Below are 26,520 nucleotides of genomic sequence, written 5' to 3' on the forward strand. Positions count from 1 at the left end.
TGTGCAAGTGAAATGGGAGACAGTGCGCTAGCGCCCACGGGGTCCGAATATAATCATGGATAAGCATGCTGCATTCGAGATACTTTATAGTAGACTACGTATGATTGGAGAGAATAATGGAAATCCTGGGTATAATAAGTTACAATACATACAAAGAAAGACAAGAGTTCCATGTCATTGATATTTCTCTTTGAAAATCCATGCTAGACCAACGTCGCTGATACCTTGTGCAACCTATAAATGCTATGTCAGAATCTGGAGATGTAGTCATTGCAGGCACACGTACTGCAGCTCTATACCACTTTGCTGCCTCTTTCTTGTCTTTCTTACACCCTTTGCCATTGGCAAGGCAAAAGCCCAAGTCTTGCTGTGCATCGGGATCGCCCAGCCGCGCTGCAACTCTGTAATAGCTCTGGAGCAGACATGAGCACTACCAAAGCGTTAGATGACCATAGACACTCACCACAGCCATCTTCTGATCTTTCGGCACACCCCATCCTTGGAAGAAGCACTGCCCAACTTCGTAGATTGCTAGCACAAGTTCACTCTGCCAAGCAACTCTGTCAGAAGGATGCTGAATGGAAACGAGGATCGCTCACCTGAACTGCGCCAACATCCATCATCTTGCTCGCTCTTGCGCTTTCCAAGTCTTCCACCGCGCTCTCCGCAGCCCTCCGCAGCCACTTGAAGCCCACTTTCTCATTCTTCTCGCATCCCCATCCGTGCCGCAACGACAATCCATACATCAGCATACCAACCCCACATCCCCCTTGCAACTTGGCAGCTTGCTCGAAATGATCGAAAGAGTCGCGTAATTTGTTGGCTTCGTGAGCCTGTATCCCCAGCTGCAAGTAATCTTGCGGAGTTTGAGGGTTGTCGAGATTGGGAGGCCCAGGAGGTGCAGGTGCATGACTCTGATAACTTGGTGACGGTGTGACAGTTATGGTCGGAGGGGGAGCAGGCTGCGGAGAACGCGCTCTTGATGCATTGCCCTGAGAGAGTTGGAGTTGGGGTTGTGGTAGCTCATTTGACGGAGTGGGGGGAAGTTGATAGAAAGAATAGCCAGAGTATACACTAGTAGGAGAGCCCGACCTTCCGTCAGGGGCCCCTCGAGAAAGAGGTGCAGACTGTGGTGGCCTCGAAGGTCCTGCCATTGGGTTTAGGTTTGGGGAAGATGCGACGGATCGAAGACTAGCAGGGGCTTGCGGGTTGATATACGCATTCGGTGAGGGCGGTCGATATGAATGAGAGCTGATTGAGCGGTCTGTGAGATACGGCGGTGCGCCGTAATCTTGCGCCTGTGCTGATGAACTAGGATGACTACCCATGGATGATGTCGATGATCCTCTGGGGAGTGGTGGCAATTGTTGAAGAGTACTGAATTGGTTTGGCTGAGGTGAGGGATTCGAGGGGGACCGGGCACGCGCCGCATTTCTTTCCAACACAAGCCTCTTTTGTTCTTCGGCGTTGACAGGGGGTAAAGTGGGTGGCCGCACAGGTCTTGAGAAATTAGCCGTAAGCTGTGCACTCGCAGCTATCGGCGCGCGCCCACCTTTCGAAACAGGTCGAGCCGTCTGGCCACCGCCTGGAGACGAAACGACCACTACGGGCATAGTTTCATTGGGCGATGGGGAACGAGGAGGAGCTCTTGCCCCAGGTATCTCATTTATCGTAGTATTGCCAGTCTGTGTCAGCCTGGCGGTTGTTGTAGATTGCCAAGACTCCCTCAAGGCCGGGGCGTCAGAATACACACTGGCATCATCGTCGTATTGGTATGGCGGATACACGCCGTCGGTTGCAGCAGAGCCCATCGACGACCGGTCGATGTAATATGAATTATCGCCATTGGACGATGAGGTCGCGGTCGAATGCCGAGCAAAGTGGCTATGTAGCAGCGGTGAGGTCGCCAACTGCTGCGAACCATTTCTCTCCGGAGTCGAGGGTTCGGGTGGATTATAGTCATAAGCTGCGGACTCATCGTACTGCTCATTATAGCCTCCATAACCCTGGCCGCCTTGTTGATCGACATATCCTACAGCTGTCCGTTGCTTGAACCGTTTTGACGAAGTCCTACGAACCAGTGTATCCAGAGGGGAATGCTGGTTCCACAGGCTTGCGTCGTTGGACGTTGCTTCTGCCATCTTAGCTGTGTATTTTCCTCGCGATGGAGTCGTGGAAGAAGAAGAGCATGTTGTCCTCGGCGAAGGCGCGAACTCGGTCGTTGAGCTTGGCTTAGCTCACATTTATATCACTAAATCCTTCCTTGACTAAATCAAATCAATTACTGTAGATATTACCGCAGTGGCAACCTTTCAGTTCGTCTTTACTGGGTACCGGGTCTACGTTATAACGACTTGCAGCATCGGAAAGTACAAACATCCTAAGCTTAGGTGTTTGAATTCACGTCTCTAGGCAGTACCAAATAAATGAAATAGTAGCATTACATTGCGAAATTATAATGACGAACTGTTCCTAAAATGCGAATGTTCGTCGATGACCCCGGAGTCGGGTTCCTCTAAATCTAACACAGCAAATACAAGGCCTGAGAGGGTACAAAATCAACAAAGATAGAAACCCTTCCCAAGCGAGGGTGTAAGGTTTTACTATATACCCGCTCGTCTGCGAGGTGTCTGAGTAACCCTCGCGCCCGCTCCAATCCCCGTGTGCCGAGGCGTACCGGGCACAATGATCTTTGCACTGCTCCCGCTAGCCGCCTTCTTAGCAAGCGCCTCCTCTTCAGCTTTCTTGGCCGTCCTATTCAACCCATTCATTCGTTAGCACACTCACTAGGACACGCAAAATATCAAACTCACTCCTCTCGCTGTCTAGCCATCTCGGTCTCTAGCTCAGCTCGCTTTGAGAACTCGCGATCAGCTTGTTTACGTATCCCCCGTCCATCAAAGTTCTTCTCCTTGACCGAATAGAATACAGATCCCAGCTCGGCTGAATAGCATTTACATTGATATTGGAACACACAAGGGAAGCGAGTGTGCGACTTACCAAGCCAGTAAGCATCGACAGCTGTGACCTGAGTCATGTACTCTTTCGACGTAAGTATGAGCTCATGGTAGACGACGTAGGTCGGGGTGTCTGTAAATCGTCATGAGATCAGAAACAAGGGTAGGGAAGGAGGAACGTACATCCAAGCCCGTACAGCGCGCTGGTGGGGTGAAGGTGGGTCGGAAGCCCGGATCTAATGTTGACGAACTCGCCAATGCCCTTGACACGGGCCGCTTGGTGGAAATACCCAGCGGTGATCGCTTTTCTGGAAGCCTTGTTAGTCAGTGGGCACATCATGCGACCAGCGTTCTCACTTACCTCAGAACATCGAAGTCCGTCCCAGCAGAAATGATCTCCATCTTCTGGAATTTCATGATATCCTCCAGCTGGACGCGCACTTCCCGGGCCTTACGTAGGAGCTTGGGGTGCAAGAAATGCCGTATAGCCCAATCATCTCGGAATCTGTGCTACTGGTCAGCAAGTTGCGTGGCAGAATAGCGGAATACAGACCCGTGGCTCTTCCACTGGTTGAACACGTTCAGCAGGGTCAAATGGTCACTTTCGGGTACGTTGAACTTTTCCCTCGCAGCATCGGCTTCTTCCATCCTTTCCTTGGGTCGATAGAACACGCTGGGCACTGACAGCATGGAGACGATAGTCAACATTTCCGAAGAACACTGGTAGTCCACCGACACAATCAACATTTTGGCCATCGAAGGCTCCATCGGGAATTCTGACATCTTACGACCAACAGGTGTAAGATCTCCGACATTGTCCAATGCCCCTAGTACCCACAGTTGATACATGGAGTTCAGCATGTTTGCCTTTCGAGCACTGCGTTAGTCGACTTAAAAGAGATGGCATAGTGTGCTTACTTGGGGAGGAGGGTCCATAAAGTCAAACTCTAAGAGGTTCTTCACACCGAGGGATTTTAGTAGAAGCACCGTATTGGCGAGATTGGTACGCTGGATTTCGGGGATGTTGTTCTCGAACATTTCATTGCGGTACGCCATCTCGGTATAGAGCCGGTAGCAGAAGCTGTCAACCTTCCGTTGAGCATTATACACGATACGTAGTAAAGCAGGAATACATACCCATTTCCCGTGCGGCCGGCACGACCAGTCCGTTGGTTGGCGTTGGCTTGACTGATCGGCGTGATTTGCAGTGCATCCATACCAACCTTCGGGTTGTAGACCTTAAGCTTGGAGTACCCAGAATCGACCACGTAGAGGATACCATCGACTACACTTATTAGTCCACGACAGGAGCTGCAGATCCACAGGTCAACTCACCAGTCAATGACGTTTCGGCTATGTTCGTGGCGACGATAACTTTTCGTCGACCGTCGCTAGTGGCTTCGAAGATTTTGGCTTGAAGATCAGCGGGCATTTGCGAGTATATGGGAAGGACCGCCAGGGGTGCTGGTTCATCAAGCTGATCAAGGCGCTCCTGGACCACTTGACATGTTATTTCGATGTCTTCCTGTCCTGTCATGAAGACGAGGATATCGCCAGGAGGGAGAGATAGATGTATCTGTAGAACCTGCTTTACAGCGCTGTCGACATAGTCTTCACATGGTGATTTGGAATGGAACATCTCGACGGGGAACGTGCGACCAGGGATAGTATAGCACTGTGCATTGCCGTAGAATTTGGAGAACTAGTGTGCAAGGTTTAGGGAGGAAATGCATGGTCAAAGGATGACATTTACCTTCTCAGCATTCATAGTAGCAGAGGTGACAATCAACCTCAAATCGCGTCGGCGAGACAGGACTGCATTCGATAAGTAAGTTGAGTAGAACGGTACATGGGAGAAGATACATACTCTTCCTCAACAAGCCCATAAGCACGTCCGTACTCAACGAACGCTCGTGAGCTTCATCCAAGATGATGACGCTGTACCGATCCAGATCTCCCTCGTTCAAAGATTCACGAAGGAGGACACCGTCTGTCATATCTAGCGGGAAACGGGAATTTAATACAAAGGGAGTCCCCAGTCAGCGATGTACTTACATTTGATCTTGGTTTCTGAAGATGTGCAATCTTCGAAACGGATAGCATAACCCACAGTCGAACCAAGTTTGCACTATTCACACAAGTTAGAGAGGTGAGTAGCCATAGGAATCACACTGACCTCCATCTCTTCGCTCACTCGTTTTGCCACAGACATAGCGGCCACACGTCGAGGCTGAGTACATCCGATCAGTCCATGTTGACAATAACCATCTTCGTAGAGGAACTGCGTCAGTTGCGTAGTTTTCCCGGACCCGGTTTCACCAACAACAACGACGACTAGAATAAACCAGTATGAATTAATTGCATGACGATTGTAGAGTAAATCCATACCTTGATTGTCTCGAATAATCTTCATCAATTCTTCCCGGCATGCGAAAGCAGGCAAATACTCTCTTTGCTCCTTTAGCGTACGAGTTCTGGCGAAGTTGCTGACTCCGGCGGAAGTTTTCAGATGAGAGGCAAATTTAGAGTCGCCTTTGTAATCCTCCTTCTCGCCACTCTTCTCCTTCTCTTTGGCCTGCTTTTCAGCTTCGGCTGTTAAAATAAAACGAAATAAAACCTTCGTGAATGTCCAACCCACGTATCCACGAAAACCCATAAGACAGGCCGTAGGAATTGTACTTACCCTCGGCTTCCGCCTCTTCATCCTTAACACCCATAATGTTTCCGAGCGCAGTACCGCTCAAGGCTGCTAGTTTCGCGGCAGCCTTGGCTCGCTCAGCCTGCTCGCGCTTCTCCTTGACTAAAGCACTCCCTTTCTTCGAAAAGATGGCCATATCACTTGTTGGATCTCGTATGGGGTTGATAGGTTCCAGCTGCTTTGTGAAGACAGTGCGCCCGTCTAAGAACGGTGGCTTCAAGTCGTGTACCATCACATGTACTGTTGACTCGGATTCATCTTCGAAGTCAAGATCCACGCCTTTTCGTGTAGCTACACCGGATGTGACCATACGATTGGCTTCCCATAGGTCGTTATCGGCATTATACTGAGCCTGCCGAGCAGATATTTTTCTCTGTAGGGAATTAGCGACGCACTCATAAGAAAGTCGGTAGATGATACTCACAACTTGCTTCGTAGCAATCTCTGCTTCCTTCAAGGCACTCAGGTCTTCGTACTGTGCCAAGGGATTGTGTTCTTCATCTCCCGCAACGACACCTTCTTCTGCACCAGTATACCAATCCCTATCCAACCTCACTTGCTCTTCTTCCCACTCTCGCGCGTCCAAACCAAACGCACCTTCACTGTCGTCTGGACTGCCGCCTCTTGCAACGCGGGGCGTGGGTGCATCCCAGCGACGACCTCGTGCCCCGCCCCACCCACTATCCGCATCATCACCTCCCTTCGACATCCTGGGCGTAGAGTCCCACCCAGCATTGGGAATACGGACACTCGGTGCATCCCGAACACCTCTTACTGATTGAGGGGTAGAGTCCCAAGACTGGCCGCGCTTGTTGTCGTGATCACGTTTGCCGCCCCATCCACGATCACGGTCACGGTTGAGACGACGCTGGAAGTCGCCGAGACCTTTAGGTGCATCGGGCCTCGGTTCTTGCCTAGCTACTATACCCTCTATATACAGCGCGTTAACGTATGATGCCAATATAACAGTAGTAGGCACACCTCTTTGCTTTTCCCTGTTTCGTCGGTGCTCCTCCAATCGCTGGCGCCCCGTTTCAGAAAGACCTCCCGGATGTGATGGTGTTTCTTCGCCGCGTTGACGCATTGTATTTGAGCGAGATGCAGGAAGATTAGGGACTGTGTTGTTGCATTAGGTTTATGTTGATAAGGCAGCAGTTTAGGCCCACATACCTTTGAACATTGGGCCTTCATCATCGTCTAGACGTCTTCTCTTCCGATTGTCAGCATCACCATTTGCTGCTTCCAGTCTCTTTTCTTTAGCGAGACGATCCAGTCCAAGTACGGAAGTGCGCGGAGTCGGGGGTTCCAAGGGTTTGGCTGGTTGTCGGAAGGTATGCCTCTGGTGTAATAAATACGAGAGTACATGCAGTCAACAGAATACACTTACGGCATCGTTACGCATCAATCCACCTTGCCTAACGGGATCCGGCTCCAAGACTTCGCTATCGTGAACAATTATACCTTCAACCGGTTTTGGAACATGTCCGCTGGCTTCCTGTTGTGCATGCGACAATATTTCGGCATGCAGCTCAGCAAGAAAGGAGTCTTGAAACTTGCCGAATGCCCTCGCAGCTAATACGTCCATTAGTGATTTAAACACCAGCGGAATACAATACTCAACAGACCTTTCATGAATCCTTCTACCGAGTTGGTGTTCGCGATATCCACCACTCGTTGCGCAAGGAGGTCATTGGGGTTTATGATGTTCAGTGCGCGGGATAATTTGATGGCTATTTGGTGGAGAAAGCTATTCGGCTGATCTTCAGACATTCGGAGCGCCTCGAGTAAGTAGTGGTACAACTAAAGTTATGACTTGTATCAGTGAACGACGCAGAACTCGGGCGCTAAGCCATTTCTCACGCTTATGTAACCTCTGATTGAGCGCTTTAGTTACCTCCCAGTTTGAGCTCACAGTAGCTACTGCAACTTCAGCGTCTTGACCCCCTCGACAAATTTAGTAGTGTACCTTCGATATACAGGCCGAAGTCATACCATATAGTAATTTTATACCGTTCTCTTGTAGCATTCTATACTTGCTTCCGCTACAGGCCTACATACCTTGAGAGCCATACCTTGTACGGGCATTGAGTTGGCTCACACAAACGGGGTCTTATATGGCAATACAGAAATTGCTCTAAGGTAGAATTTGTGACCTCATCCTTCTTAATAGATTCACCATCAGCCCAACTTCTGCCTCCGTCCACGCCTTCGGCCAACTATTCATATCCTACCAACTCCACCGGTCACCTACTTTGTGAACGTTGGAACCTCTTGCTTCACTGTATCCACCGATGTTTATCCCGCATCGAATTGCCACCCTTTCGCAAATTCAAGCGCAAATTTATACCGTAGTTTTACCGTCCTCGATGTACCTGATCTGCATACGTATGTATGCCTTGTCGATATGATCAAAGGTACGAAGTCCACCGAGAGTCCGAGACTTCTAGAGTGTAGCAAAACGAGGCTGGGGTGTATTGTATCCGTCATATACATCCCGGCCAACGCATCCATACAGCATGCGAACCTGTAAGTTGTCGAGAAATTTCATACTATGTCAACAGAAAGAAAAGATTCCGCACCAAGTAATCGATGTAGAGGTACATACCGGCATCATATTTATTGAACGGCGATCATCCGACATTCAGCCTTCGACATAGAACATGGTGGGGTGATTGATTGTCAAGAAACCGTCCGTCTTCGCGTATATAATACCCAAGTCAGGTGAGACTGCCAGAAACTGCAACCGGCCTTGCAAAAGCGCCTGAGGGCGACAGACATCAGAGAGGATGAGTTGGAAGTTTCCCCGCTAACCACCATCGAGATCTGCGCTGATCTTTGGCATGGCAAAGGTGCGCCACCAGGTAGACGTTAAACACGGAAAATTAAACGAAAACTCCTTCAGAAACTCCTAAACCACCGCATACCCGGTTTCTCAGAAGAAAGCGGCGGCAACACCGAAGATGTTGCGGGCATCGCAGGAAGTAGCACAAACAAACGCACGTTCCATACGAACGTCGGGTCCTGAGCCTTGGGGACCTGAAGGGATGGGCCCGACGAAGCTCAATGCGACTCGGCGCATGCGAAGATGGGTCCTATAGAGCGAGAATGGTAAGTACAAGCGTTGAGACTTTCCACAGCAGGATGATCGGCCGAGGCTTCGTCGTAAGGTACTTGGCCGGCTCCCACGAATCATCGGCCTCCGCCTGAGAGAACTGATCTCCCCGAGCAACAATGCGGACTTGGTGCGGAGGGACGTAAGCGGGTTTGATGAGTATTGCAAGGCGGCCGCTCATGGTAGGAAAGTCCTTGCGAGTATTTTGAGTCACCGGAACATGGATCACTGCGCCGAAGTAGAGGCTCGGAGAAGCTGTCTGTCATGCTGTGTTGTTCTCTTACCCCAGACTACCCCAGATGTTCCAAAACTCTCAAGGGTGACGAAGTCCAAAAAAGACGGACGAATGAAAACATCAGAATCCATCACCAGCTGAAGAACATCGTATGCGCTTTTCATGGCTGTGGCGCCGGTGGATAGAGGCCGTGGCAGCTTGCCCGAAGTTATAGCGCGATCACTGTAAACAAGCGGGGTAGTATTTCCGGGGAGAGAGAAACATACGACATATATGGAACATGACGCCTCAGGTGTGCGCATGGAGCACAACGGAACGGTGGTTGTAATTGCATCACATATGCTTCCCACAGATAGATACCGAAAGCAAAACATACGTGTCCGGGTGATCGTCGACGAGAGGTAGGGTCAAGGTAGTAAATATTAAACGTACTTCTTGACCTTTTTGACATCTGCATACCGATCGAACTTGGGTGGTCTTCCAAACTTGGGTTCCACAGCACCTGTAACCGATGCCAATCAGAAAACAAGACAGAAACAGTCAAATACATCCGAGTAAATGAATGTGCATGGAAGGAAGAAGACAGGTACGCACGAAGTACTCGAGAATAAATCTTTGATACATCCGTATCCCAAACTTCACGGAACATGTGCGCCCCTCCACCTTTCGCGCCGTCCAGTCCCCATTGCTGCAAAAAGGAGCGAGTGTCGAAGCCCAAGCGATCGGAGTCGGCGACAATTGGTATTTCCAGTGGCTTTGTTGGATCTGACTGGGGGAGTAAAAGAAGCACATAGCGATGGTAAGGTGTTCCACGTTGGGGGTGGGGAGGGATATACGGAGTATGGGTATTGAGGTCCATTAGCCGTGACTGCGTAGTAGCAGAAAGGGGAATATTAGGCCTAATGACAAGTCGTAAGCCTTCGAAGGGCTGGGCAAGGTGCTAGGAATTACTCACTGTAGCCAGTGGAGATAGGTGGTAAATGTCTGAGTCTCCACATGGGGAACATCTGTAAATCGGTAAGTAAAATGCCTTTATGACTCTGTAAGGTCCTTACCTGGATCCACCATTAAAAGAGTATACAGCTTAGTTTCCGGATGGAATACGGTGGTGAAGACATTGGGGCGCTTTGTGGTCTATTCTCCACAAGGTTCGGGGAAGAGAATTTGGTGCAGACGTCAACGTCAAAAGTCTGAAGTAGATAAGAGGAGACCAACCTGACGTGGGAACACAAAGGCGCCTGGCTCCACTGGGGCATGCACTTTCTGTCCCTCTCGGAGTTGTTTCAGAGTCGACGGAACGGTAAGGCGCACATCAATGGAAGGGTGGAGGTCGGGGAGCACGTCGGGCACCACATTCATCTGATGAATACGCTCCATCTGTCACGGAAGCTCAATGACAATCACAACCCACGGCAACAAACCACAAACCAGCAAATCGAGGTCACCATCCTTCCGCCACCGTTGTTCTGCAAGGTGACGATAAACAGGCTGGGACATGTCGCCTATATATGCATAGTAGTTAGTTCATGAGATACCAGTACGAGTTGCAGAATAAGCACCCATGGCATTGACAAACTTCCACCTAATCTCGGGGAGATTCGCTCGACTTTGCACCTCCAAGATGTTCAACCTCTTCCTCATTTTTTCCAACTCTTCATCATTCCGGACCACTTCTGTCTCTGCCTTCTGGATGTCCGCCCGCAGCTCTTCGGCCTCCGCCATGAGCAACTCACTATCCTTCTGGATAACCTTCAACGCCTCATCGTACGCAGGAATAACACCCTTTGCTACCGGTCGATTCCATTCCTTGGGTTTCTCCAGAGAGATGTTAGGCCTTTGTCTTCTTCTGCGTACGTTCCTCCCCCCTGTCTTCGGTGCAGCCTCTCCCTCTGCTTGTGCCGCAGCCTTCGGTGCTCCTTCAACGGCGGGTGGTGGCGGAGGGGCGGCGGCTGAAGGCCTGGTGGCTTCCGTGGCCGCTTGGACCGTCGCATTGCCCCGTCTAGCGGTATAAGTGAGTGGCTTCGCACATACCCTCCGGAGCGCGAACATGATTTCCTGAAAAAGTCACAAAACTTTTGCCGCGATTTGCGACGCGTTCGTTGGTGTTGTTGTGCCTTGTTGATTTCAAGGGCTCAACGCCCTGAAGCGCCCGGCAGAAAGGCCAATCAGCGCGCTTCTCGATATCGACCTCGACGTCGTTGACTCGTTGCATCGTCACCGTATGGTTCAGGATATGTGCAGGGTAAACTCATTTGCGACCAACCTGTATTGGCCAAATTACCACTGGAGGTCTCCTTCAAGCTGTATCTTATCGCACAACCTGGATTGCCAATCAACAAAGTACTAGCGCCATAACGCCCATCAAGTTTCGAATAGGTACACCTCCTGGATGCTTCCGAATATGATATACTGCCATCTCGTCGCGGAGGTATATCAGATATCAGGGCAACCATAAACTAGTGACACTCGACGTCAAAATCACTCCACCCAGGGGTTGGCCGCCATCACCAGCGACAGGTATCGTGCTCGATCACTCGCAAACATTCAAAAAATCAAACATTCAAACGATCACTGTGACATGTTAGCAACATATTTCTGGAGGTGGGCCCTTGGTGCGGTGCAGTGTGGTGCAGTGATGAAGTATGGTGGCTCACGACACACGCTAATATAGGTGCTTCTCCTGTTCCCAACATACCATACCGTATGTTTGCATCATGCGTCGTTTCATATCTCCCATTTTTAGGTGTCTCGGAGCGATCTGAACATTCGGTATTATCCACCGCAGCCCGCGTCGGGCATCGTGCATCATACCAAGAAAGCCTCATGTTCAACTCCTTTCTCCATGTCGCCCGTGTGGTCCTGATTCTCCAAGTAGGTTGTCCTGTTGATAACCTACAATAGTTTTGATATTGCTGTGCACTACCTGGCGCACATCCCCCCTTGCAACAGTCTTGGTGGCGCCGAGTCTGTTCATCTCATCCGTTTACACGTGGCTGGTTCCGTCTTCATGTCCTAAGCAGGCTCGACATGTGAGTCCCCGGATGGTTTCATGGAGACTGCTCTTATATTTCCTACACGATGCAAACAGAGCAACGGTGACGCCGCATAAGCACATTGTCTTGTTTTCGAAACTCGTGTTCTAATGATCGAAGACGTGGCCCCCTCCTCAGCAGAGGACTTAGTCTACCTAGGCCAGCTGATATCTCATCGTGTCCGGGCTGCACTATCAAGCACAGGGCGGCCCCATACCGGCCCATATGTTTCCCCGCGCACCAAGATACTACAGCAAGCATCACCTCGTGTATGCTGGAGATATCGCCACATAGGAGTCGACTTTATTGTCACCGAAATGCAGAACGCTTTCGGTCTCACTACCCCGGCCAAACAATCTCATTCTCCCTATGTATATTTAGACTGGCTGTAACTCAACCGGATCTCTAAACAATTGCCTTGAGGCTAGCCACCTCGCGCCAACTGCTGCCGGTTCGGGTTTATCGATTGATCGTCAGTCAGCCTGCCAAACTTATGACACACCTTCAGTATGTTTTATCTCTGATCTCACTGGATGGCGCAAAGTCGTTGCCTCGAGGGCCCGTAGCTTAACCTTGCTTGGCCGCCAATGTTGTATCAAGCGCTTTACAACCCGCGCCGAACCGATGGAGTTTGAACTTTGCAGATGTAACCTTCGTGTCGTCACTTTACTTCTCGATTCAACTAGCAAGACTAGTACTTACTCCACTCTCTTTCTCTTCAGAATACATCGCTTAGCGATGTTCTACCGCATTCTAGACATTCCAGTGTGCACACGCCTCGTATACCTTCTTCTGGTTGCAAACTGATTGTTCTTCGTGATTCTGATCAGTAACCAACAAAATGACCACGGCCCTCCACACCGGCCTCGGGACGGACAACATCCTCAATGATCGATGATCCCACTGGCAGATGGTCAACCAACAAAGTAGCACTGTGGTCCCTGGGACGATACGCGACTCGGCGCGTGACCTCGGTAACTCCTGCCTTCTCGAGGTTCTCGACATCCATATCTTCCCATACCAGTGCCTCCAACTACCTCCGCGGCTGGCGTCGCGTCGATTCTTTCTCGTTGATCATTCATTTCGGAAGCCCTCGTGCCCTCCTCGAAGGCCTCCGAAGACCTTCGAATTTGGTATGTCAGAAAACCAACTCAGACAGAAACGATAGCACAAGGTCCTCGACATCTCAGACATGTCAGACAAGGCATGCGGCTGGACAGAAGCTGCTTCGAGGACTGTTTGTGCTTCTTCAACAGGCAACATGTACTTCCAGAAAACCTCGGTAGACGGAACTGCGCTAGGTACCTTGTAGCCGTCCAGTTCGGCTCCACTCTCGCAGCTAGATCTGACAAACTGGTGCCTTCTGTCGGTCCATAGTACACACATCCGATCCAATTTATCACCCAGACATCCGCTCTCCCTACCTCTTCCCAAAATAACATAGACTCTCGGAGCACGTCAATGTCAGCCCCGGGAATCACTAATCGTCGCCCTTGCTTCTCCCTCGACGCTCGTTCGCGTACTATCTGTCAAATATCCTCCCGCGGCGCGACACCGAAACTCCCAAATATCATTTCTGGCAACACTCGGTCCGAAAACGCGTCTAATCCGTCCTGAGATGCAGCGCGTCCGTCTCTCATCTTGTACGTGTGCTCAACGAACCGGTAAGCGTAGATACCGAAGATCGATTACTTGCTTATCCGTCGTCGTTCCGGTTCTGATCACTGATCACTGATCATCCATAATGGACACCCATCACCCGTCACCCATCATTAATCAACGTATATCGTGCAGAATCACTCATTGGGTTCATCGCTGTATATATCTGGTATTATACCACCCATTTGGTTCTTGAAACTTGACGCGCACACCCGAGGCGACGCGCAGCGATTCGGTTAGTCTCTCCGTCGCTGAGATAGAAAGAGGACTATCCCATGGGGGCTTAATTGTGCACCCACACCGCTGAGGGGGAAGCCTCCCGAGTTTCCGAAGGCGCTTACACTTTGACCCTCGAATTTCGCCTGAGTTTCTCTTGGAGATCCAGACCACTACCACCAACGTCCACAATGACATGCATAACACCTCACTCATTCCCTCGCCCCCTCATTGGACGTTTCATCAAGAACGGGAACACGAAGAATAAACACAATTGAAGGATGAGTAAAACATCGGTCTTCTCTTCATTTCGGTCGTTGAATCCTAATTTCCATACAAAACATAAGCTATACTTCCGCTTCTACCTCCCCACTCCCCACCCTTCACTCCGAACATTCTATGATCATGATCAATATCAATCTTAACGTTCGCCTCGCCCTGCAGTCTCTAGCTCTCAGAAGTCTGAGCCAGGAACCCAGAAATTCCCAAATTCAAGGACAATGGTTACACGCTACACGCTACACGCCCTAATTCTGCAACTCCACCCCAACCCCCACGTTCAACCCCAAATTCCACTATCACTCATTCGCTCCTTCCTTCGCCTTCTCAGTCAGCAATCAGCAATCGGAACTCAAGCTCTTGGTTCGATCGGTGATCGATATCAGTATACTGCTCGTGCCAGTGACTAACTACATCTAATCGCCTCATCGTACCTCAACATAAACGCCCATCGACGTCTTGTGGCCTTGTACTCATGTGGCCCTGTGCCTTCGTGGCGTTAAAGCCTCTTGAAGCCTATTAGATACCTTGCTACATCATCCACTATCTGGTATTCTAGTCGTTAACACGCTCATCTTACTCCAGAAGCCTACACAGTGTCATTCCGGTGGCTCGTGGGCGTGTGGGCGTACTTCTTCAGGGATGGTAGGTGCAAGTGCAATCTCCACCGTTCGATCCGTTGGAGATGGGTAGAGATTAGTGATTGATGATAATCGTGTTTCTCGAAAACACAAACGAACGAAGCCGAACGTAGATTACGACGCCTCAAAGCCTCAGCTCCGCAGGACACCTCGTACCTCGTTAGCATTATATGATATGGTTTGTCAATTTCGATCTAATGTGTATGAGTGCACATAAATGAAACGCAGTGGCACAGGGATTGTGTGTATTATCTGCGCCGATCTCCAGCTGCAAGCTCTTCAGGTCACACCGTCTCACACTAAACTAGTAACAATGGATGTCCATGCATGAATGAATGAAGGTGAATGCCGAGAACAAGGAAAGGCAAAAGGACGATATTACTAGCGTAAATCATGCGCTGTATAGCGAGTTCGCGATTTCATTTCCCTTCATTCCGCTTCATTTGCATGCGCGGTAATTGGGGTTGTATTACAGCAAGGTACATAATTACTGATATGGGTATTAATATGCGACTGTGCATCTAGCGACTGTGCATCCAACGTTCATCCTTATCTACGCGAAATAGTGGTCAGATAGTGGGAGGCATCATTGCTGGGGTAATCGTGAATAATGAATAGTAAACGTAAAGCCACACCTTGTCGGCTACACCATCCCAAAACCTAGTAGTATCACTCACATGAGAGATCGCAGTAACTAGACCAACAGATCCCCTAGCATCCTCCCCCGGCGTTGAGGCAAGAGGTGAGGCGGTAGCCCCTTATATTAGCGCCTCGCCCCTTATCCCCTCTCCACCCTCCCTGCTCCTCCTGTCGCCCCTGCCTCCCCTGTCATCCTAGCTACAGCCCAGATGCCCAGATATTGGTGTTACGGTTGGGGGTGGTCCATTGTCATCGGACACGATACGAAGATGTGTGTGGTGGTACACGAGGCTGATATCTCCAATCTGTAATCTCGCTGGATAGTGAGGCGATCGTAGCCGTTACCGGTGCAATGTGACAATGTGAGGCGTGCTGCGGTGCTCGAGTAGCGCTGCGGTATCGTGGGTAGCATAGAGGTAGTGTAGCGTGCACCGGGACCTCGACAAAAGCGTATGTCACGCATCGACGATGATATGACTCAAGAACACGAGGCGGTGACCGGTCTATCTACTCGTCCCTACGAGCGTCAAGGGCTGCAATGTGTCTCTCATGGCGACGTAAAAGGGTGTGCACCATTGTCACATAGCCGACTCCGACTCGAGTGTGTTTCCTTACCAGCACGCCTCTCTCGGTGTCCTACCTTCAAGCCTGGATCATGGGGAGGACAAACATTACGCGTGCACGAGTCATTGGAGAATTAGAGTCGAGGTCGATTCGCGGCTTAGATAGTCGATAGTTGAGAGATAACTAATCGCTATGGGCACTCGAAGGACACTATGATTCATGATGATGTATGGTGTCCAAATGACTGAATGGGTCTCTTTTCGTGCTTCATTTCGGTGGTTATAGTCCTTCAGTCCCAGTCCCACATTGGCCTCGTATTAGCCTTATCACCATTAATATATATATAGGATATAGGTTCTACTTACCTGAATTATCCAGAGATTAGAAGGGCTGTATTAATTACTCGAGTACGTCTGGACGTAGGGGGTCTAGCGGTGGGAAGCGACGCTTCGTTGGCGCCAACTCTGTTACCCTTTTACCCTTTGATGCTTTTCTGGTGCTTTTAGACAGAGTGCGAAAGGAGGATAGGGGTAGGAAGCATGGGCAAGCCGTAATCGAGTTGTTTGGCAAACATCTGCGTCGTGTGCTCGTTGACTGATACCGCTACTAGATGTAAACTAGACTAGAGGTGATTAGTGATCGTTTCGAGATTCGTATTTATATACTGATTTATATACTGAATGATTACTGATGCTCAATTGTCGGATTCCGGAGTCGAGAGAGACGCGCGATGCGATCATACTTTGTCAAAGTCTGTCCTTCTTCCTATACCCCTCTTCCATTCCTCAGAAAACAGATGGCATAAAAACCACACTACAGAGTACGCAAATACAGAACACAAAAGGCAGAGTATACATAGAATACAAAGGATTGAACAGTGGGTGATAGTACGGTCGTCGTCGCAGGCACTGAGTAGCGGTGACATAACTCTTTCTCGTCCTCCTTCGATATAATCCTTCTAATCGCGACCCTCGTACCTTCCGCCGGGTGTACAGATTCTGCAAGGTTCACGATCAGCAGCCCCCTGGCGTACTCGGTCGTGTGCCCTGCCCTACATTCTGCATTGAACGTTCTGCAATTCTGCGGTTCTGCGGTTCTGATCAGATCGTCTTGAGGAACTCGAAAACAGGGGAATAGAAACACGGGAGAGGGCTCTGGTGAGAATATTTGGAGAGCACGGGAGCACGAGAACATGGGAGAGAACACGGAGGAGTCTCGTAGAACGTCACGCGACCGGACCCGCGGCGTACGGTCTACCACACCGTACCCACATCAACTCACACCACATCAACTCATACACGCATTATACATCGACCCATACATACACGCATCAGAAATCAATAGATACCCCAACTCAACCCCACCACCCCAATTCTAAGAGTTCGGGTTCGAATGAGAGTTCTGGAGACCATCTATCGGACGCTCCCTCACCCCACCTGCTCGCGTGACCCTCAATACACTCACTCGGCGATGTATTAACATTGCGGCATGGTTTCAGACATCTTCCTTCTCTCGAATTCCGTTATTCCCTCCGGGTCCGCGTCTCTGCCGCCGCTATTTGCGTCGTTCTCAAGCGTTCTTTTCGTTCTAGTCCAGCAGTGGTCATGGGGCGTCCACGGCGGAGTTGCGATCGCTGCGACCCCTCGGTTAGAGTGGGTCTGTCTCTCTCGACGTCCTTCCTCGACCCGTGACCATCTCATTCAATCGTACGCCTTGTTCACAACGATCACTGATAATGATAATCTGAGCAGAAGTACATTGTAATTGAATTGAATTGAATCGTTCTCACCAGACATATCAGACATGTGCATACGCGGTCCACCCCATCAAGTTGCACCATAATTCAATACAAATATTGCCCGTGCTATGGTACGCCTCACGATGCGCCTCGAGGACCGTCCCCGTCGTACACCATCCTCCGTCAATCGGCCTAAGCGTGCGGCCTTGAGGTCCGCAGGAGCCAAGCCAAACGTCGTGCCCTCGCATGCCCGTATGTCCGCACGCGCCACGCGCGCATGCGGGACTTGTTGGACGATGTGGGTGCCCATTTATTCACATTTACCTTGCTTTACTCGTGAATTACGCGTTAATCCCAAGGTTATTCGAGAGCCATGTGCGAATGTGCAGTGTGCGATGTGCATTTGATGTGCGTGCGCCTTTACATAGTGCGTTGTGTAACAAAGGAGTAACATACGCTTGCGAATTCGCTATGTCATGGTATTATCCTTACCACTGTGATATCATGATATTCTACACCACACGTGCAGGCACAGTATGCATTACATTACACCAAAACACGTAGCCCGCCTCAAAATACAAATTATCATACGAATCCAAGGACTGCTACTGGTCAGCCCATGTTTATACACATACGCCATTCGTCCTCAAGATATGATATGATGATGATCCGCCCTCTGTTACACTCTATTCCCCTTTCGATCGCCCGTCCCCGGGTCCCCGCCGATCGTCTATTTCAATATATACCGATCGAACTTACGGAGACTTACGGTCGGGCGTGCAACTGCCCCGCGCACTGCTAGAGCTACTAGGCACCGGAGCGTAACATGCAATGCAGTAATGCTCGGGATTCTACTGGGTGTACTCAGCCTATAGTTAGTCTGCGATCACCATTCCCCTCTCCCTCTGGCCCCCGAAGACGTCGATCGCCCGTCCCCGTCCCTACCTCCTCGATCACTCGGCCATGCGCTGTACCGACATAATTCGTCCTCTGTATGTATATGATCAGTCGTCGTGTGGACCCTCTCAGGAGCCTCGTCGATCCCTCGTCGATCACACACGGCCACGCACTGTACCGCTGTACCGACGTATACGATTCGTCTTGCAATGTATATTCGTCCTGTATTGATTCGTTCCGTATGAGTACCATTTACAATTACCTCCTCCTCATCCTCCTCCCTCTCTCCCGGAGGCCTCGTCGATCGCCCGTCCCGGTCGATCACACATTGCACATTGAAGAGTTGTAGAGTGTTATAGAGGCGGCGCACACGATCTACCGTGTTCACAGTAATGTACCGTCACAATTCGTCCTAGAATTATGTATATGATTGATTGATTGCCTGTCTCCTCCTCTTGCCTCGCACCAACTCGATAGATAGGAGGTCCCCTGTTCGCACTTCATCTCTTCCCCTCTCGAATCCCTAAGGCTAAAAGTATGCCAGCGCTAACCATTCGGATACTCCTCTCCTCTCCTCGTTGCCTAATCCACTGATCCCTAAATCCCTTTCCCTAACTCAATACTCCCTAACTCAGATAGAAACCCTGTGTCCCTTACCCTGTATCCATAGCACCTTTCCAAGTACAGACCAGTGACAGAAACACCCTGCGCAGTACCACAAATGCACAAAATAAGGCAACACACACGACAGAGCTCCACTCCTCCAGACCCCCGACGTAACCACCTTCTACTCATCAATCTAAACTCTCCCACTCCTCTCATAGCTCCCTCCCCACTCCGAGGAACCAACACTCGATATCGATAAATGGATGCGTCTAGGCTCCCCCCTCGAATTCGGTGCAATATTTGGATTTGGATTTGGATTTGGAGTGCCCTGCTCCGGTCGGCGGTGTGGCTCTAGAGCTTCAAGGACGGTATATCATCCGAAATTACACCCGCCGCCGCTGTTCCATTAGTCGATTATTCGATTAGCGAAAGGCGCTCGAGAAGGAGTGTTCGTGGTTCGATCCGCGTGGGTGAGTCGGGTTGGGGGTTGGATATGGTTGGATGGTTGGAGCGGTTAAATAAAGGCTAGGCTCTTGGATTCGATGCGGAATACACGTGAGGTGGGTGGAAAGAAGGATGGGTGGGAAGGAAGGAAGAATTGACGGGAGGGAGGAGAAGAGGTTAGTAGACTGCGTCGTAAGTCGTATGGTATGTCTTCCAAAAGTTAGCCATGTCCTCCGGCTAGTCTTCCTATTCTGTTCTGATACGTCGGCCAGCCTCCCAACACCCATTCCCAACGTCTTATTCATTCCTACAGAGATTCCAGCCAAGTACCTACATCTGCATCAGTCAACTAACCGCGCAAGGCTGGGCGGTAGAACTCCTTTCTTCCATTTCCTCGCGCCCCATCCACTTCCTCCCATCCCGCGCCACCCAACGTGCTGCATGTACTGATATTTCTTATAATAACCGCAGAGCGCCCGCCACCCCCGGATTCCCTTCCGCCCGTCTGCCCATCTGCCCATCCGTCCGCTCGTCGGGCGCGTCCCACGCTCATATACGGGATCAGATACTTACGACAGAACCATATCTATACCATGCCATCTCGTGCTTACCATACATCGGCATACCAATACCATTCAGCAGAAGATGGGCACCAACATGCAACGTTAGAGCGCCAAGGGTATTATTGGCATTGTCATTCCTCCATCCGTCGTGACAGGTACGCCGAGGAGCAGCAAGGAACGGTGTTTAAGGCAAGGTGGGTGGTTAATCGTTCAAGCTGGAGGATGCAGGATGCAGGATTCGGCGCGCGGCCCTCCAAGCAAGCCTTAGCAAGTATTCACGTTGTGTGTATGGTAAGAACGCCGGCGTGTTCCTATGGTCTGTCTTTCCTCCCCCTCCTGTAAGTGGACAGTACGTGATTCCAGGGAGTATAACATATAATCTAGACTTTATAATTGGCATCCGCAATTTCATATAGCGATAGCAATAGGCATTGCGTCAGTGCAGCCATTGTATTCAATGCTCATTGTATTGAGATTGAGGAGGGGTGATACAACGGAGAATGGTTGATCGCCGAGCAGATACTCTTTAGTCTCCCTCTCCCTCTAATTCAAACACTTCCTCATCACTTCCTCATCCGTCTTTCTCCTTCCTCCTCCTCCTCCTCCTCCTCCTTCTTTACCGATGATAGGACTCGAGCGTCCGATTACTTACCCACCATCACATACCGCCCACCAAACTCAATCTCCACTGCCCAATCACAGCCCAATTTGACCACCTCTTACTTACATCTTCCATCTTCCATCCTCCATCCTCCATCCTACGTCCTACGTCCTAAATCCCCAAATACAGCCTATTCTAACCATCTCCCGCCCGTCTAATTTCGAACGAAACAGGCTTCAAAACCACATTCACTGCCATCAGCATCAGCATCACGAACTCATATCAAGTATCAAGGCTCCTTGATCGCTCCTATGTGCCCCTTACTCCTATACCCGCTACTCGACTCGACTCCCCGAATGGGTGCAAGGTTGATCGCCGAACAGTGTCTTTCCAAGGACCTTGGAGCGTTCCGTTGAGTACTTGAGCATCATCAGTCTCTGCGTGCGATATCCATATCGATGTTGTGCTATGTTGCTCTCTAAATTCATATCCACATCACATCGCAGCGGTTACGTGGTTGTGTATCTCAGCCATCATTTCATCGCAAGACAAAGAGCCCGGGCGCACTCGCGCGCAGTCTACCACTGGGAGGCCCGTAGTGGGAAATGGGTTCGCGAGCGCTCCTCGCATGTCGGCCAAGTCCCGACATTCCTGCTCGACACTCTTCTTTACTCGACAACCGACAAACAGTAACACGATATTAATAGACCATCCCAACACTCAATATTTCGATACTCAATGATGCATCAGTCAATCAAGGAGACCTCTTCCCCGTTCTTCCATCCCATCCCATCCCATCCCATCCCATCCCACACAACCCACACAACCCGTATTGTATCATATCATCTACGGTGCGCCACCCCCAGCCGCCGACATGATTGTCCCATCATATCCCCCATGGATGAGACCTGATAATATTAATCAACGCATCATGTATATTGTACAGCACATTTCAACACATACCCCGTCAATGCATCACGCACTGAGCTCTGAAGCGTCGCCAGACCGTTTCGCGCGATTACATCTACCTCACAAACTCATAGAGGAACGACCTGGCGGCGCTGGCCCGCAGAGACGTTGGTATGCTGCGTAGTTCGGCGCTCGACGCTTGGTATGGGCCGCCGTTTTCGTTTTCGTTTTCCTGTGTGCGGTCGAGGGTGAATGGGACATAGGAAATAGGAAATTGGAGTCTGAGGAGAAGCATAGGGGATCGTGAATATTTAGTGGTTTAGCGAGATGATCAGCGGGGAGCGCCTTCGGTGTCTTCACCATCTATCCCTATATTACCATTCACGACCCACCAGAATGTCAATGATCCCAGCCCCCGCTCCGCCTGCAATCTCCACCTCCACATCAGAGAATATCGCGCCAATTCTTAGATCTGCCCCCACCTCCCACCTCCCTTTCCCTCCTAGTCTCCTACGGTCTCCTACTTACACTCCGTAGTTCGATGCGCGGATCCACCATCCCACCATCCCACCATAACGACCACCATTCCACATAACGACCACCAAACCCTCCCCCGAATCGCGAATCGCGAATTCCCTATCCCGAAGCCCAATGCCCCCGAGCCCAAAGTAAACTACGCACTAAAGTCTACTAAAGGACTAACCTCGAATACGCCCGAAGTCCAGTGCTCCGCGGACACCCACGCGCCGCCACCACTCACCCACGGGGGTGTTGCTGAAGGCGACTCGGCGGCGGTAATTTGGAATTTGGGATTTGGAATATGGGGGAGGTGTCAATGTCAGAAAAGCTAAACGAAGAAAATGTATTTAGTGATACCGCCGGTCACGTACTACTAGTACATACTCCATACTCCATACTACATACATACTACATATATACTCTAGACAGCACACCCACACTACGCGGGACGCACTACACACTCCCAGGGATCTTGCACGGATTTTGGTTCCGGGGGTCGATCGGGAGGCGATCAGCGGTCGCGGCACGATCGGGCGCGGTGGAGGCGCGGTGGTGTGCACTGAAAACTAGCAAGAGAAAGAGAAAAGAGGATACCCGGGGGCGCCGAGGAGGCGTCGGGGTGGGGAAAGGTTGATGCGGAAAGGCTGATATGATGTAAAGTGACCGCACGGATAGAAAATAAGGGGAAGAGGGAAACGAGTAGGGGAGACGGGGAGTGGACTCGGTGGAGAGCGCCTTCCTGCTTTGGGTCCTTTGGGGGTAGGGAGGAGGGCGCAGATCACGATAAACACTGATATCCACTGATATATTCTAGAGTGGAGGCCGGATATTGTATATTGAACCCGGAGGAGGAGCAGGAGGAGGAGCAGGAGGAGGAGGAGGGGGAGGAGTGGAGTTGGTGGAGACGCCGATTCGGAAAGCGGTGATCACTACGGACTGTTAGATGATTGATGATTGCTGGACAGAGGAACGGAAGCAGGTGGGAGATGGGAGATCGTATGTACCGTACCTTGGTACCTTGGGATCTTGCATGCAAGCCTGTACGTACGTACGTATAGTATACTATATCATTCATCATTTATCGTTATAATACGTACGTACGTCCTACCTAAGGCCTAAGGCCGTAGGTACGCCCGCGGTACATGCTCACCATCTCACCATCTCACTATCTTAACTTAACCCTGATGCACGACGGTTCGAATAGACTCGATAGACGGATCCACCACCACCACCACCACCACCACTATGGCACTGTGCAACTACCATCGAAGTCTGAATATTGCATATTGCATATTGAGTATTGAGTATTGAATATTGATTATCGAATGGTGATTATTGAATGGGGAATATTGAATATTGAGTAATGAGTAGTGAATGGTGAATATTGAGTTCTGAGTATTGGAGTCGGTGCTGTGGGGCCGCGGACGAGCTGGGTGTACGGGACTCGGCGACTGGTGAGTACAATATATAATATGATGTATATAAATACGCTTACGGAGTCATCAGTGCGATAGATCCGGCAGTCAATTTGACGGAACAAGGACTCGGATGGTGCGCGCGAATTGGGCGGAATTGGGAGGGCGGGCTAGGGCGGGAGACTCGGTCACTCGGGCACTCGGTGGTCGTGATCGTGATCGTGATCGTGCTGACCCAACTCGGTGTCGGTGTCGGTGTCGGTGGACATGGAGGCATATGCATATGCATATGCATATGCACGCGTACTATCGGTTTCGGTTTCGGTGTTGGCATTCTGTGCACGCGTAGGCGTACAACGTACTTTACATCTTCACATAAATATATAAGTAAATATATCGGTGTCGGTGTCGGGGATCATTAACATTAACAGTATTGATGGGGTAGCCTCGGTGGTCTAGGTCTCGACACACGGCTCACGGTGCTCCTGCAATCGTATGTACGCCGAGCACGCGTAGGTGCCGGCCTCACTGGCAGTACACAGCACGCAGACTATATATATATAATGTAATATGTAAAGGCATGGATAGGCGGTGCCCGTGGTCGTGCTCCTTGTGTGCAAGTGTACGCGTTATTCTTGAATCCTAGTGGATCCTGTTGACTACATCCGTCCGAGTGTTACGGCGCTACGGTGCTACGGCACTACGGTGATCGTACATACTCTCGGACTCCGGAGTAGACGCGTACTTGAACCAGCGCGTTCTAGCCGCGGTGTATACGTACGACGTACGGCGTATGCTCGAGAATATACTTTCGCCGTACTTCGGACTCGAGCTTGATACATCAATGCATCATCCGTCATCGAATCCGTCACACTCATTCGGATCCACCATCTCCTCCCCTACGCCGAACTATAACTATACGGTCGCCATGGCCACTACGCGACTGTGTGACTATGCGGCTCTGCGACTGTGCGGCTCGCGTGCGAGGGGGGTATGGAGTACAGTCGACTCTCTTATAACCCATACCTGTCGGTGGACACAAAAAAGTATGGGTTATTAGAGAGTATGGGTTGCTTGAGAGTGCTTATTGGGCGTCTATGCCAAATATACAACGAAAAAATTAAGGACATTATGTACGCTATTCTACAGCCTATTAAGATGTATCTACAATTAATGTATGGTAGCAAAAAGCATCCACAATCAAGTATATGAGAGCAAGAAATGATACAAGATTGCTTGGAAAACATTATAAAAGTGTAACGGATTACAAAAGGGTTGCAACGTATCGGTTGCGGAGCTCAGGGGTGCAACTTGGGCAGTGGTTTAACTTTTCAATGCATAGCTTAAAGTTTTACCGTAAATATCAGTACAAATATGTATTATGGCCTTCTAAAAGAGGTATGAATTTCGGTATATTCGAGAGTTTATGGGTTTTGGTACCTCCAAAAAGGTATGGATTATGGAGTATGGGGGATTTTGCTAATTTCCCTGGTAACCAAGCCGGTGGACGCCAAAATGTATGGGTTATGGGGGATTATGGGTTACGAGGGCCATGGGTTATAAGAGAGTCGACTGTATGGAGTATGGAGTGTAAAGTATGAAGTATAAAGTATATCAAGGTTATTTGAATTCCGACGGTATTCGTTATTCGTTGTTCGTTATTCGTTGTTCGTTAGTCCGACTTTATTCGACGCGTACACTCCGTCTTTCCGCCCATTCACAATCCCAATCCCAAACCCGATCCCAGTCTCATTCCACCGACGCGTCTCCCAGAGTATCCAATCACATCCATTCATACACATGATGCGCACTGCGCAATGCACGCCTGTTCATTGGCTCGGCGCTGGAAGGAGTGCATGCAGATGTAACTAGGAGCATAGGAGCGTAGGAGCGTAGAATCGCAGAATCAGGTGGCAGGGCACATGCCTTTGAAAATTGGTCGGCGTACCAATAATGCGTAAACTTGAATATTGAATGCTCGGGAGCGAAGGGGCGAAGCACGCGCCTCCCGCCGTTCCACTTAGTATTACTTACCTCCTTTTCTCCGTGCTATGCTTGCGGTACCTTTTCCTTTTCCGCAGCTCCGGATTTTGCTCTTTGCTCTTTTCTCGCACATCCGTGTCCGTACCCGTGCCCAACACACGTACGTATGGATAGATGTACATATGTACATCACTCAGGCGGGCGGGTATGGGTATGCGGATGCGGAATCAACGTTACTTTCACTTTCACTTTCACTTTCACTTTCACTTGGACTTGGACTTGGAGGCGCACGGTGCCACACGTGCATGTGCACGTATGTCGGACGTGCGATGTCGGACGTGCCTTGACGACGCGCATATCCATGTGCGCGCGACGACGACGACGACCCACGACGACCCACGACCACGGGCTACACATCTACAACCAACATTCGCATAGCGTTAATGTTTACTGTTCAATGTTTAACGCTTTAATCACCGTCCGGGTGTTTATACGACGACGACGACGACGACAACCAGAATCCACGAGGCCGGTACTCACTAGTTACTAGTTACTACTCACGGGTGCACGCGACGACGGCGACGACAACGACGGCGACGACGGGTGCTTTCACTTTCACATTTAGCCTTTGCATCAACGTCGTCGTCGGAACTCACTGTCGGCAAGCGGGGACACTTGGTCGCGTAATCGGAGTGCGACCAGCCACGCATGCCATGATGCACAAGGGTACGACGAGGACTCTTCACGTTTTTAGGGTTTGCATTAGCGTTGCCCGCCGCCGTTGCCATTCCCGAATTCCTGAATGAGCGCGAG

At 50.3% G+C, this 26,520-nt stretch overlaps 4 protein-coding genes across 4 annotated transcripts; 1 reads left to right on the forward strand and 3 right to left on the reverse strand.

Moving 5' to 3' along the window:
- Positions 1–174: 174 nt before the first annotated feature.
- Positions 175–7,425, reverse strand: PRP16 (DEAH-box RNA helicase prp16; the record flags this gene model as incomplete). Its single annotated transcript, XM_036773685.1, has 25 exons — positions 175–234; positions 287–412; positions 464–547; positions 600–2,146; positions 2,468–2,521; positions 2,678–2,754; positions 2,814–2,943; positions 3,001–3,090; positions 3,141–3,265; positions 3,319–3,462; positions 3,511–3,824; positions 3,876–4,038; positions 4,095–4,242; positions 4,293–4,659; positions 4,711–4,772; positions 4,825–4,956; positions 5,013–5,085; positions 5,134–5,291; positions 5,346–5,549; positions 5,641–6,028; positions 6,080–6,585; positions 6,637–6,771; positions 6,826–6,994; positions 7,043–7,227; positions 7,281–7,425. The coding sequence occupies 25 exons, from the start codon at positions 7,423–7,425 to the stop codon at positions 175–177; spliced, it is 5,586 nt and encodes a 1,861-aa protein (XP_036635158.1).
- A 1,322-nt stretch (positions 7,426–8,747) lies between these two features.
- PC9H_004097 (uncharacterized protein) lies at positions 8,748–8,948 on the reverse strand (the record flags this gene model as incomplete). The annotated part of the gene is made up of 1 exon (XM_036773686.1): positions 8,748–8,948. One exon carries the CDS (start codon positions 8,946–8,948, stop codon positions 8,748–8,750), a length of 201 nt encoding a protein of 66 aa, XP_036635159.1.
- Positions 8,949–9,424: 476 nt separating this feature from the next.
- Positions 9,425–11,051, reverse strand: PC9H_004098 (uncharacterized protein; the record flags this gene model as incomplete). Its single annotated transcript, XM_036773687.1, has 7 exons — positions 9,425–9,504; positions 9,597–9,901; positions 9,958–10,009; positions 10,058–10,136; positions 10,218–10,379; positions 10,431–10,504; positions 10,562–11,051. 7 exons carry the CDS (start codon positions 11,049–11,051, stop codon positions 9,425–9,427), a joined length of 1,242 nt encoding a protein of 413 aa, XP_036635160.1.
- Positions 11,052–12,921: 1,870 nt separating this feature from the next.
- PC9H_004099 (uncharacterized protein) lies at positions 12,922–13,346 on the forward strand (the record flags this gene model as incomplete). Its single annotated transcript, XM_036773688.1, has 2 exons — positions 12,922–13,167; positions 13,203–13,346. The coding sequence occupies 2 exons, from the start codon at positions 12,922–12,924 to the stop codon at positions 13,344–13,346; spliced, it is 390 nt and encodes a 129-aa protein (XP_036635161.1).
- Between the last annotated feature and the right edge of the window lie 13,174 nt (positions 13,347–26,520).

This window comes from Pleurotus ostreatus (genome assembly GCF_014466165.1).
Source record: "Pleurotus ostreatus strain PC9 chromosome Unknown scaffold_2, whole genome shotgun sequence".
In the NCBI taxonomy this organism is placed as follows: Eukaryota; Fungi; Basidiomycota; class Agaricomycetes; order Agaricales; family Pleurotaceae; genus Pleurotus; species Pleurotus ostreatus.